Here is a 14,204-nt window from a genome sequence, read left to right as displayed (position 1 = left end):
CCAGAGGCCATCCCGACACCCTCGGTTCCGCACCCGAGCCCCCAACGAAGGTTCTACGCTACCGAGATCCCCGAGAAGCTCGAAGACGCAGCTTTTCGCGGTTGAAGTTATGCTCGACTCTAGTCCCACTCTCTTCAAACCGAACAAGTGAGTTCATACCCCTACTTTTCAAGTCTTTTCATGTTTTAGGGGGGGGGGATACAAGTATCATACAAGAAAACATATCGTTTTATATAAACTTAAATGCAACAACTATCCTTACGTATAAAGTTTAGTATATCACCAAGTTATCTTCACCAAATGGAACATACTTTCTGAAAAACTATAATGGGTATAGTTTGCGAGTTATTCATACATTCTTACGTATACATTTTGAAAAACGAAATACTTTCATCTAAAGTGAAATAAAGACTTTCTTATCGTAGATCTATTTATACTAAGTAATGTGAGATATTCAAACTTCAACGTACTCTTATGTATGCATTTCAAGTCCTGTATTATAAACCATAATCTCTTGGAGGGAGAGCATGATACTTGTGTATAGATCTATACGGGATTGACAACCCCGCACCTAAACTGTTAGCTACAGTTAGACCGGCAGGTCTGGGGTGACAAATGTCATAACACTACAACACCTGAAGAATGTTGTTACAGGCAGTCTGTGTCAATAGTATGGTTATAAGACTCACATGAAAGTATAAATACAAGCTTGATTTACGAGATTTATACATGCATTCAGTATTTACATTATTTCGAGTACAAAACTTATCTTTATCATTTAAATACGAAAGATACTAACGCCTTTCAACCTTGGGAACTTTTCAAACTATATGTGGAAAATATTGGATTTTCTTGAAACCACGTTCATTGATTTTCTTCCAAAAAGACATAATTTTCAGTACAAAACACTTATGAACTCACCAACTTTATTGTTGACACTTTTTCGAAACCACTTGTATTTCTCAGGGAATCAGTAATACAGGTAACTACCAGCTTTTGAAGAAGGAACGCTAAAGGCGTCTATTATTAAACATTTTACATCATCATATTGTAATATTCTTTTGTTAACATGTATAACGCAACAATGTACGTTTTTATTATATATATGATGGTTGTGTTACTTTCTTTACAATATTCAATTGTTATGATACTACGTGAAGTCATCCACCCCCGAATGTTTCCGCCATTCTGGTTTGGGGGTGTGACACACGATCCATGATAACGAAAATAAAGAATATATAATGCAATACCAATAAAAAGACCTAAAAATTCTAAAATAAACTAATAAAAAGAAGGAAATAAAATAAACTATCAGTTACACTTGTTCTCAAAGTTCAAGATCTTCAAGGTATCCATTGTTATTACAATATAACAATAAAGGTATGTGTTCTAATCCTTGTTTTGTTAATTTCGAAAATTGTAAAAGCATGCTAGGATTACTTGTTTTGTGTTTAATGCTTGTATGTCTAATAGAGAAAACATAGATCCAAATATTTAGGGTTTGCATGCACACATAGAATTGTTTCTATGCTTAAAACCCATCAACAGAAACCTTGCTCAACTCTCTCACCATTTTGCATAAAAAGTTATTGTTTTCATCCGTTTACCTTCATGTTCTTATTAAGGTTTGTGTGGTATTTAAAATTTAAAAATCATACTCCATTGTGTTTTTATATTTAGTTAATGTTGTAGTTTCATTCCTTAATCGATCCCTAAGCTCCAAATTAGTTAATAGTTGTGAGATTTATGAGATTGTAGTTGTTTTGATGGGTTTCCTTAACCTCCAATGGTGAAATCAGAATTCATGTTTAAATTAGGTTGTGATTGTGAAATTGTTGATGTGACTTAACTCCTTGATCTATCTACAAACTCCAACTAACAAATAGTTGGGAGATTTGTGAGATTTAATGCTAGTTAATGGATTCCAAAACCGTAGATATTCAAATTCGAATTTGATGCTCCAAGCAATGATATGAGCTTGAGCTTATGGTTAGATGGTACATTTCCCTTCAATCAATGATCCATTTGTTAACCCTTTTGCTTATGGAGATATTCCATGATGTTTGAATCAAGTTCTAGTCCCAATGGTGAGAATTTGGGTATTTTTAATTCTAGGGTTCATTGATTCAAATTATTGATTCCAAGCAATGATATGAGCTTGGATTTGTGATTAGATTGCTTATGTCCCTTCAGATCCATGACCCATTTGTTAATTCATGACTAATGGTGAGATTTCTTGGGTTTGATTCAAGTGTAGTTTCCATGTGATGAATTAGGTATTTTTCAAACCAGAACTATTCTGGATCAAGATTTACGGTTTCAGACAATGATACGAGTTTGATGTTATGCTTAGATTTTGTATTCCATTCCAATCTATGATCCATGTGAAAAGTCCTTGTCTCGTGGTGAGATTATGAAGTTTAGAGTAAAACCTCACTTTAAATTTGGGATTTCAACTTTGTCGATTATGGAACTATGTTCCAAGCTTTAATTCATGTATGGATATTAGTTTTATATCTAGATGAAATGTTATCATCCTTGATGATTTGTATAGCAATTTATCCATCTTGTGTCATAATTGAGAAATTATAGTTTTAAAATTTATAAGAATATTGCAATTTGGTGTTGTGTTATGTTTTAAGCTTTAAGTTTTCATAACATCCTTATTCCTTTACGAGATGGTCTTGGAGCGTTTATTGTAAGCGTGGAATCAAATAAGTTGTCTTTTAAAATGATTCCTTCAACTTTAAAGTTTTGATGCTCTTTGGCCTTTAAAATGACTTTTATAAAAAGTCTAGGTGTTTTAAAGTTATTTCAAGGACATGAACCGCTTGGGGATCCTTTCCTATATCACTTGAGGTAATTAAACAAGTATTTTAAGTTTTTGGGATCATTTAATTTGTTTTGAAGCCTCGATGAAAGTTGGTTGACTAAATGAGAAATACGACCCAAAATTTATGTTTTCATGTTCAGTAGTAACCACACATTCCTTATTTGTTCCATTTTTATCTTTGCGATCTTTTTGTGTTGAGCCTAGATCACTCCGCTGCTCTCTTTTGGCATCCTAAATTCACTTTAGATCATTTTTACAGTATTTTGAGTTTAGAATGTTAAGTTGACCCAAATAAGGGTAGGGTATTTTAGTCATTTGACACATTTCAGTGTTATTAGGGGATTGATTTGGGAAGTTTGGAACTTGAAGTTACATAATTCAAGTGAAGAAGGAGCTTGGTGTTGCAAGCTTATGACTTAAGGTGAGTACACTTACCTTGGAACACTTGTCCCCACAATAAGTATCCTACTTTTGTTTCTCTTTTTTGTGCTATGTTATACGTATGTATATTATTTGGAAATATATGATTCGTTTTCTCGTTATGATAGTTTATTATTCGGGGACATCCTTTTTGAATGAAGGACATGTTTTGAGAAATTGATTTTTTTTGGGGACGCGCGCGCACGCAGGGGGGGGGGGGGGTTAAACTTATCCTTTAGTATTATAAATACAATTGCCCTTTTTGGTTTTCATTATGAGTTACTGGGAGTGCATATCCCTTATTATTGGTTTTGTGTTTTGAAACTATCTAACATATACTTGATTGCTAGTTGCCCCATATGGGATTATTTGTACAGTCATGAAATTATATTTTCAAAAATGCTTTTGGTTGATACAAATCTAAAAGTTCTTATTTTGATAAAAGAGATTTTGGCATCTTACTTGTTGCATACATGCATATCATACTAGGATGAATGTAACTTTGTGGTCCCGGGTACCCAATGGATAGTTGTTGTTTGTGAGTAGATTTCTATATAATCCTCACATACACGAGTAAAGGGTCGCTACCCCTCGTGTGGCCTAAGTTGAATGACCCTAGTGCCTTGTTGTGGGTGTGATGGCGACTCGACAATTTCAACTGTTGTGTGTTCTTCACACTCGTCCATCATTATTTTGTTGCCGGATGTGAGTACAAGAGTTGTTAGTATGTCATGAGTTTTTTGCATCCAACGATTGTTGTGAGTTTGACTTTGAGATAGACTTGGGTTGGGATAGTTGAATGCATTGCATCAACCATTCAGGCCGTTTCTTCTTGAAACTATATATTTGGAAAAGTATCAAGTTTTTTACACTTTATTATTGATCAGATAATCGTTTCCGGGTGTTTTGTAACTCATATGAGTAATTATTGGATCTATATGATCTTGTTTGAGTTCGGATTAGTGAGAAGCTTTTATTTGATGCACATTTACGTTGTATTGTTTATTCACTTGTAGAGTTATATGAGACTTGTCATAAATGACAATGTATTGTGACTTATGTAATATTTTACCCTCAAGCTAACTTTAGATGCTGATTTTGTTATTTTGAGAAGGTACGAGTTTGTACATTGGTGTATGAACTAAAGTGTTCATTCATACAATGTCCATAATGTCTAACCCTGGGATCGTACTCACTAGGCTCCATATAACCTAACCCACTTGTTGATAATAATTTTGTAGGTTAGTATATAGATGTTGTCAGAAACTTACGAGACTCATAAGCTTTGAATATCTAAAAGACCTTTGGTTTGTAATGTTTTCTCAAACCTTGTTTTGATATCTATTGTGGCACTCTCAAAAGAAATGTTTTCATTAAACCACTAAATGTTTGGAAATTTTAATTGGGATCGTTATCCGCGTTTGAACTATGTAAAATATTTGAATTAAACTTTGGGATCGTTTTTCCACAAACTAAAACTTTGAAATTATTATGAAAGATTTTATTAATCACTATTTCAAATAGGCCCATACGACGGGTGTTATATTTTTCTTCCCCCGCTAGATCGCCACTCATCTCCTCTAGAAAACTCCAACATAAGGACCGTCAAATCAAAAACCTTGGAGAACGTCGTTCCTTGTAAACCTTTTTCTTCTGGATTTTGATTACCCAACCAAAGTAAAATCACAATTCTGATGGAGGATGAGGTTTTGATTTTTAGAACTCAGTTTTTGGTAGGGGTTTCATTTTCAAAAATCGTGTTTGGTGGGAGTTTGATATCTCACTCCCTATCCAACTACCCTCTTATAATATATGTCATAACAAATTTAATAATATAAAATGCCTAAAATGCCATTAATCCCTTGCACTAATAAGATTCTCTTCATTTGTTGATTTCCCAAACTGCACCCTATCTAAAATAATGTGGGTGAAGAGGGTGTATAGCACCAAGCATTCCAATACTTTGAGCTTGGCTCGAAAATATACTAACGTAGCTCGAGCTCGACTCGAACCAAGTCGATTTCGAGTAATTTTCAAGTCGGTCACGGTTATCTCACGAGTTGGTTCGACTCAGTTATAACCCTTAGCTCATAATATACTCCTAAAAACGTTTTCCGTGAAGTTAATAGGAATGATATTTGAAAGTAACTTCTTATAAATACAAAATGAAGAATAAAATATATACACAAAAAAGTTATACACTTTGGTTACCACACACATATTCCTCATATCAAAAGCCCAGTTGATGCCAAGGAATCATGCTGACCAAGACCAACCATTAGAGATGAACGAGATATCTCCTCCACTTTTCCCTCTTTTACAGAAAAAACACGTTCCGCCATTAAAACAGTTTCCAAACGATGAGCAATCACAATCACCTACACACATACATCATGATCATACACACCACCAATCATTCACCTATCTATATATATTTACTTAATACAAAAAGTCCCATTAAGTCATTTATCAAGACATCACTTATTTGCATAGACTTACAGTACGAGTTTTCATTAATCTCTGCAATGCTTGTCTCACCAACATCTCTGACCTCGTATCCAAACCAGAAGTTGCTTCATCAAGAACAAGAATAGAAGGATTCTGATACAGACCCCGAGCAATAGCTACTCTGCATTTCAAATTTATTCATTCATTTGCTTATTATATTCATAGCATCTTATTTTCACTTCAACCAATTGTAGATTTTTCAAAGTAAAAAAGAAATGAAAGTAGGTTGCTATTTCCTACTTACCTTTGCCTTTGGCCTCCACTCAAAAGTGAGCCTCTAGGCCCGATATTTGTTGCATATCCTTGAGAGAGTGTTTCAATGAACTCATCTGCATTTGCAATTTCTGCTGCATTCTTCACTCTTTCCATATCGATTTTACTCATCAAATCTCTATACCCAATATTTTCCGCAATTGTCCCTGAAAACAGTGTCTGATAGATACCAATTCATTTGTTATATAGTAACAATTTTTATAGTCATTTTGCACAAATATAATTAAAATTTAATTTTCTGGTACTTACAGTGTCCTGAGTGACCAAACCAACATGTGTCCTTAAACTTCCCAAAGAGATCTTTCGAATGTCATGGTTATCAATGAGAATACGACCTATAATCAACAATATTTCACCATTAATAATAACTAAAAAAAATTAACGAGTTTTTAGAGGGTTTTTGATTTTTACCACATAGAGGATCATAGAGGCGAAGAAGCAACTTTACAAGGGTTGTCTTTCCTCCTCCTGAAGGCCCAACAAGAGCAACGGTTTCTCCAGCTTTGATATGAAGATCCAACTTGTTCAATATGAGAGGCATATTCAGATTATCACCATATCTGAATGAGACTTCATTGAATTTTATCTCTCCTGCAACAGACTCTAAATCAACTTCATTTATGTCCTCAATAACCTATTATGCACATCACATGTCATATAAGATTGTTTGTAAATTTATGTAATTAATAATTCAAGCTCATAAAGCTCAAGACTTACCTTGGGCTTAAAACTCGATAGCTGAAACAAGCGTTCAATGGCAGGCTCTCCTTGTTTTAGCTCATTGTATGCTTTTCCCACATCCTGCATGGTTTTCTTAAACTCAGACTCATAATTTTTTTAGACAAACTCCTCAAGGCTGAATTCTCCATTATAATAAAGAGAATTATTAGCACCATAAAGACAGAAGTTGTGTTCAAATTGCAAATAGAAGTTGAATGGGGTTCCTGGATAATGATTTCTTCATACAATCTAAAATCGATTTATATTCCACAGATGAGTAGCATTGTAAATAAGTAAATATGTAAACATCATAAATCATAATGGAAGTAAAGTATGAATATGAAATAAGAAAAAGGTAAGAGAAGAACCTGAATTGGCTCAATCAATAAAACCAATGATGTTATGAACGAAACCACATTAGACAAATCACTTGAGGTCACCAATGAGCCAACAAAAATCAGAAGTAGAGCCCCACAAAACGTTACTTGTACAATATGAGGAATCAAGGCCTTTATTCTCTTCTTATTTAAACGTTCATATAGGTCAGCATTAGCAAGTTTCTTGAACCTCATACACTCATTGTGTTCTGCATTGTTTGCCTTCACAAAGAGGATTGATGGGAGTACCTAAACCAAATCAATATTTAGAATTAACATACATATATTTATATCAGATAAAGTAGTAGTAGTTACTTGACTCCATGAAAAGCATACCTCATTCAGATAAGCCGAGATAGCAGCAATGCTGAAATTTGCTTTATTTGATGTTTCGCGAAGCTCTTCACCAAAATAGGCATTTACCAAGGCCATCAATGGTATCACCTTCAAACATTTCAAACAACCTTCAATTTCATTTTGCAAATTAGGTGATACTGTAACAACAAACAAAGAGAATCTTTTGCAGTTTTACTTACCAAGGCAGAAACTAAGGACAAAACAGGGCTAATAACCAGCATCTGAGTTGCCATTGCTAATAGCTGCAGTGTACTGGGTACAATGGTCTACAATACAGAAACAACAAGAAGAAGAAAAGAGTACACTTTCAAAAATGGAGAAAGCAGTCGAGCACACAATCGCATAAATATCAAGAAATAGAAAAGAAATACCGACATTCAATAGAGCGTAGATGGTATCAGCTACATCTGAAGCCTCGGCAGTAATCCTGTAAGCAACATCTCCCACTGACTTCCCAGAACCACCTTCAAAGAACCCTAAATCTCTCTGCAAAACCCTCTCAAACACATAAACCCTCATCTTATACACCGACCGAAGCGACGCCTCCCAAAGTAAAGACTGCTGCAAGTAATTAGAAATCAACCGTACCAAAAACAAAACCCCAATCAGCACACCCTCCTGCCTCAACCCTTCGACATTCATCACGGCAGAGAATTTCCCTACTTTGGGTACGATGGTCGATAACGAATAAACCGAAACGGCGCTGCATATCCAACCCTTGACAATCGTTTTCCATTCCGATTGGACGTAGGGCTTAACCGAATCGAGTGAAGTAGGGAGCTTGAGTGAACAAGATATAGAATTGAATTTGAAGGGTTTAAGATGATCACGGTTCGTAAAGGGTGATTTGCGGGTACTGATCAAATTTAATCGATTCAATTCTCTCTGTTTGAATTTGAGCAACGAAGATGATGGTGGAATTAGAAGAATCATCGGCAAAGACTAAAAACGGTTTGGGTGTTCCCGCCGGAAAACTGCTAAAAGTAACGGATGTTACTTTATTTTCCGAATATCTAGTTTTTAGATCATTTTAAAGCCTCAAAGAAATAACAATATTTCCTTAATCCTATATAGTGTGCTACTACTTCAACTTCACGATACAAAAAATTATTAGTTTAGACGCAGTATAAGATTTATTTGTGTCATTCATTCTTTGCCATTTGAAAGGAGTGGCGTTGATAAGAGAGAGGCAGAGGGGAGAAAAGAACAATAGGTTGGGGGTTGGAAATTAAAAAAAAAAAAGGGAAAAATTGAAATAAAATCCGTATACATTGGTCTCATAATCGATTAAGTTCTTATATATATATATATATATATATATATATATATATATATATATATATATATATATATATATATATATATATATAATATATTATTCAATTAAGTCTCAAATACTGGTAATCGTACTTAATTTAACCATTTGACACGGTCAACAGGTCATCCAACTTTCAAAAATTACATTTTTGGCATAGATTTCAAAATATATTAAAAATTTGGTCCAAATTTTACTTTTTTTGCCTAAATTTTATAATTTTATTATAAATTCATCCTAACTTTAGTATTTTTTACAACTTTTTCTCTCAAAAAATTGTTTATAATATGTTTTTTCTTTATAAAATCATATTTATACAAAAAAACGTATTTTCACATAAAAATCTTATATTTTCTATATAAAAACTTTTTTTAAAAAGTTTTTTTGTATATGAAATATCTAGTTTTAAAAATATGTATTTATTAAGTATATAAATATATACAAATTCGTTTTTATTAAAAAATGTATACAAAAACGTATTTTACAAAAAAAAAAGATATAAAAACAACTATCGCCTTTATATATATATATATATATATATATATATATATATATATATATATATATATATATATATATATATATATATATATATATATGCACACAAATAGGTGTGTATCTATATTTTTTTTTTATAAAAACGTGTTTGAATAATTTTTTATATAATACGTGTTTGTATACATTTTATAAAAAACGTGTCTGAATAATTTTTTTATAATACGTGTTTGTATATATTTTCTAAAATCGTGTTTGTATACATTTTATAAAAACGTGTCTGAAAAAGTTGCATACATTTTTTTGTAAAATATGTTTTTGTATACATTTTTTATAAAACAGATTTGTATATATTTATATACTTAATAAATACCTATTTTTATAACTAGATATTTCATATACAAAAAACTTTTTAAAAAAAGTTTTATATAGAAAATATAAGATTTTTATGTGAAAATACGTTTTTTTGTATAAATATGATTTATAAAGAAAAAACATATTAGAAATAATTCTTTGAGAAAAAAAGTTGTAAAAAAAAACTAAAGTTAGGATGAATTCATAATAAAATTCTAAATTTTGGGTAAAAAGGATAAAGTTTGGACCAAATTTGTAACAAAATTTAAAATCTAGGTCAAAAGTGTAAATTTCGGACCAAATTTGTAATAAATTTTGAAATCTAGGCCAAAAATGTAAATTTTGAAAGTTGGATGACCTGTTGACCGGGTCAAAGGGTTAAATTGAATACGATTATCGGTATTTGAGACTTAATTGAATAAGAAAAATATATAGACTAAATCGATTATGAGGCTTTATTGCAGTTTCCCCATTAAAAAAACAAATAAAATGGGAGGAACAAATCACAGCCCACTAACCAATTTTCTTTCTCCACTCTCTTCTTGTTGCCACTTGATGAGCTCCTCCTGGTGCGTCCTTAGCACAATGCAGAGGTGGTGTAGCGTATGCGTAGCACCTCCCACTTTGTGAAGCTTAAGGTTAAAGGGAGTGGTGTCACGTTTGCCATATATTTTTTTGTTACCACATAGACACCACTTCACTTTTGCCACCACTAATTTTATTGCCGTTTAGAAGGTATGATTTTTAGAGTTTTAAAATTGAAAATAAAATAAAAAAAAGTTTTGTGATTGGCTGGTCAAAAATCAAATGGGGAGAATGATTGGCAATTTATCACCAAATAGGGATGTTGAACTTGGACATGTTGTAGTGGTGGGGCGGTGTGCCAAGTGTTGAGTAGACTATTATCGATTGGTTTTTGAAGCCACTTTGCATAGCCTAAGGGGCGGTGTTCCCTTGGATGTCATCCTATTTGCCATCATTCACTCTGTATAGTCTTATAAAGAATCATTGACAATTTTGTTTCTTTTTCTATGGTTGTTTATTACAAAGTTTCAGATGGATTTCCATTAATGTGTAAAGTATTTATTTATTTAAAGTACAATTATGTACACGAAAAATAATGATCTAATTTAGACATATCAAAAGACAAATGATTATTTTTATGACCTCCATTCATTGAGGTGTAGAGAGCACATAATTTGCCGTGGATAAGAAACTAAAGAAGAGAAGAAGGGAGTAAACATAGATTAAATGAGCATTTTTTTTGTAACAAAAATGTGGAGATAATTCAGAAGGATTTTCCGTGTTTGGAGATGATTGATCAATAACAATGGATTCTCTGCTTGAGTTAGACAAAAAAAAAGTGTAAAAGGAGTTTTTTTTATATCAATATACAAATTAAAAAGTAATTTCGTTTCAATTTAAAGTTTGATTTGAGAATTTTAGTTAAATTTACTTTTGATGTTCGGGTTCTTGGAAAAGGATAAAAGGACATGATTGTAATATTAATGGACTTAATAATTATTTAGTGTTAACTGTTAAGTTTGTACGTTTATGTGAATTCTCATTTTAAGGTTCTTGAAAAAAAAATATGAAAAAGACGAGGGTGTCATTGTAATTTTCAAGGATTTAATGGCTATGAGTTAAATCACGGTTTCGAAAAAAAAGCCAAAAAATATTATGGATTTTATTATAGGGGGAAATATTACAATTTCTATTTTATGGACAAAAAAGGCAATAAGAAAAACGATAAACCATATCCATAATTATATAAATTATTCTATAAAATACTACAAGTTTTTAAATAAAAAAATTGTAATTAGCTTTCTTAACGTATAAGTATAAAAAGTGATTAGCTTACAAATTTATAAAAAATTGAGCGTATATATCACAAAAAACATATACAGAAAGCACCCAGTGGATTCATGCTATGACCAAACGGTCCTTCGCTCTCCATTCCACAAACAAACTCCTTTCCCACCACCTTCGTTTCATCGTCGCCAGCAAAACCCTCAGCACCTGCACATCATGGAACACCCAGCTCCGGGAGCTAACAAAAAACGGAAACTATCAAGAATGCCTCGATCTCTACCGCCAAATGCTCCGATCCGGTGCCTCTCCAAACGCATTTACCTTTCCCGTTGCTCTCAAGTCCTGCGCCGTTCTATCTCTCCCAATCTCAGGCACACAGCTCCACAGTCACGTCATTAAAACCGGTTGTAACTCAGAACCCTTCGTGCAAACGGGATTGATTTCTCTCTATGGGAAATGTTGTTTTATCGAAGACGCACGCCAACTGTTCGACGAAAGTCCACACTCCCAAAAACTGACAGTTTGCTACAATGCTCTGGTTGCTGGGTACACTCGAAACAACCAGTTTCAATCCGGGTATGAATTGTTTCGTCAGATGAGGTTTTTGGGTGTTCGCGTTGATGCTGTCACCATTTTAGGTCTGATTCCAGGTTGTACCGATCCTGGAAACTTGAAATTCGCTGAATCTCTACACGGTTTCGTGGCTAAATCTGGACTAGACAACGACTTCTGCGTCGGGAATTGTTTGCTTACAATGTACGTTCGATGTGGTTCAAATGAACTTGCGAGAAAATTCTTCGATAACATACCTGTGAAAGAGCTAGCCACCTGGAACGCTATGATCTCCGGATACGCACAAAACGGATACGCCACAGAAGCTCTGGAACTCTACTCAAAATTCGAATCATCAGGTATGGAACCTAACCCTATAACACTCGTTGGAGTTCTTTCATCTTGTGCTCATCTTGGAGCCCAAAGAATCGGTATGAACATAGAAAAGAAAATACAAACCAGTAGCTACAAACACAACATTTTCTTGAACAACGCTTTGATAAACATGTATGCTAGATGTGGAAACCTTGTAAAAGCCCAAGAGCTTTTCGATACCCTAACAGAAAAAAATCTAGTATCATGGACCGCGATTATAGGTGGATACGGGATGCACGGGCAAGGCGAGACCGCGGTTCATCTTTTTAACGAGATGATACGGGCCAACATTAGGCCCGACGGGCCGGTTTTCGTTAGTGTATTATCCGCGTGTAGTCATGCTGGATTAACCGATCTAGGGTTAGGTTATTTCAATACAATGAAGGTAAATCACAGGCTAAACCCGGGCCCAGAACATTACTCGTGTGTAGTGGATCTTTTGGGCCGGGCAGGTCGACTTGGTGATGCTCACAACATCATTAAGACAATGCCAATGGAACCCGATGGAGCTGTTTGGGGAGCTCTTTTGGGTGCTTGCAAGATCCATAAGAATGTTGACTTAGCCGAGTTAGCATTTGACCATGTGATTAGGCTTGAACCCGAAAATATCGGTTACTATGTTTTGTTATCGAATTTATACACGGAAGTTAATAACATGGAAGGAATATTAAGGGTTCGAGTGATGATGAGAGATCGAAGGCTTAGAAAGGGCCCTGGGTATAGCTATTTTGAACATAACGGTAGGGCTCATGTTTTTGTAGCGGGTGATATGAATCACCCGGAGAGTGAGGAGATATATGTGATGTTGGATAGACTTGATGATTTGGTGAATTTGTCATCTAGGGGTGAAAATGGGTTTGTTCATAGTGAGAGATTGGCGATTGCGTTTGCATTATTGAGTACTGAAATTGGGGAAGAGATTGTTGTGATAAAGAATTTACGGGTTTGTGGAGATTGCCATTTGTTTATAAAGTTGGTTAGTAAGGTTGTGGATCGTAGATTTGTTGTTAGGGATCCGACTCGTTTCCATCATTTTAAAGATGGGGTTTGTTCGTGTAAGGACTATTGGTAAGCTTATTACCTGGTCTATACAATAGTAATTTACTTTTATTTATTTTTTGTATTATAGCATCCTACTTCTGTTTCATTTTATTACAATGTTGTACTTTGATTTCTTTCTAGGATAATATTGAATGATACATCTTGTTGTACTTTGATATTTTTGTCGTTATCAATAATATTCATTCCATTACTTGTTTCTTACCTACCACACGACATGAGTTAATGATTCAATTCATTCCACCGAAGTAACTAAACATAAACATGACCATGGAATGGTAATGATCCATTCAATTACCATGTCGTGTCATTCCATCCAATCAAACAAACTCTGATTGCTTTTAGTAGATTTTGATAATTGACATTACCATAGTTTAAATAAAAATACAATTTTTTTGTCACATCTAAAAAAGATGGGACAAGAACTTTAGTTGTGCAAAAGACCATATTTTAGGTGTTGTTTGTTTTGTCGAAGCGAAAATGTCTGAAGTCTGCGGACCACCTCTGCAACAGAATAGGTGGATCAAACGGCCGCAAAGTGTAATAAGAAGCGTGTTTATTTGTTTAACATCTGCAGACAGCTGTAGATATTAAAAAATTAAAATAAAGTAATTTAGTAAAACGAAAATAGTTTTTCAACACCGAAAATTTAATAATTGTAGTCTTAAAACATTGAAATAAAATTCATACAACAAAATTAGTCTTACAATAACATTTTTAAATAAAATTCATATAACGAAAACTAGTCTTACAA

At 33.7% G+C, this 14,204-nt stretch overlaps 2 protein-coding genes across 2 annotated transcripts; one reads left to right on the top strand and one right to left on the bottom strand.

Moving 5' to 3' along the window:
- Positions 1-5,370: 5,370 nt before the first annotated feature.
- Positions 5,371-8,644, bottom strand: ABCB29 (ABC2 homolog 12). The gene is made up of 10 exons (XM_079003459.1): positions 7,864-8,644; positions 7,668-7,754; positions 7,468-7,575; positions 7,123-7,380; positions 6,752-6,835; positions 6,446-6,668; positions 6,284-6,369; positions 6,006-6,193; positions 5,753-5,882; positions 5,371-5,631 (listed from the first exon to the last, which is right to left on the bottom strand). The coding sequence occupies exons 1-10, from the start codon at positions 8,419-8,421 to the stop codon at positions 5,479-5,481; spliced, it is 1,875 nt and encodes a 624-aa protein (XP_078859585.1). The 5' UTR covers positions 8,422-8,644; the 3' UTR covers positions 5,371-5,478.
- Positions 8,645-11,517: 2,873 nt separating this feature from the next.
- LOC145055162 (Pentatricopeptide repeat (PPR) superfamily protein) lies at positions 11,518-13,649 on the top strand. The gene has a single exon (XM_079003458.1). The coding sequence runs from the start codon at positions 11,583-11,585 to the stop codon at positions 13,461-13,463; it is 1,881 nt and encodes a 626-aa protein (XP_078859584.1). The 5' UTR covers positions 11,518-11,582; the 3' UTR covers positions 13,464-13,649.
- Positions 13,650-14,204: the final 555 nt, after the last annotated feature.

Source organism: Lactuca serriola, chromosome 5, assembly GCF_051521515.1.
Source record: "Lactuca serriola cultivar US96UC23 chromosome 5, Lser_US96UC23_V15, whole genome shotgun sequence".
In the NCBI taxonomy this organism is placed as follows: domain Eukaryota; kingdom Viridiplantae; phylum Streptophyta; class Magnoliopsida; order Asterales; family Asteraceae; genus Lactuca; species Lactuca serriola.
The sequence above is the reverse complement of the archived record's forward strand: the minus strand, read 5'-3'. Positions and strand labels throughout refer to the sequence as shown.

What these genes read in the sequence shown, in the direction of transcription:
- ABCB29 (XM_079003459.1), bottom strand. Translation starts at nt 8,421, where the DNA reads ATGATTCTTCTAATTCCACCATCATCTTCGTTGCTCAAATTCAAACAG. An exon ending in TGTCCTTAGTTTCTGCCTTG is followed by an intron (nt 7,576 to 7,667) that starts GTAAGTAAAACT and finishes AAATGTTTGAAG; the next exon opens with GTGATACCATTGATGGCCTT. An exon ending in GATTAATGAAAACTCGTACT is followed by an intron (nt 5,632 to 5,752) that starts GTAAGTCTATGC and finishes GTATGTGTGTAG; the next exon opens with GTGATTGTGATTGCTCATCG.
- LOC145055162 (XM_079003458.1), top strand. Translation starts at nt 11,583, where the DNA reads ATGACCAAACGGTCCTTCGCTCTCCATTCCACAAACAAACTCCTTTCC.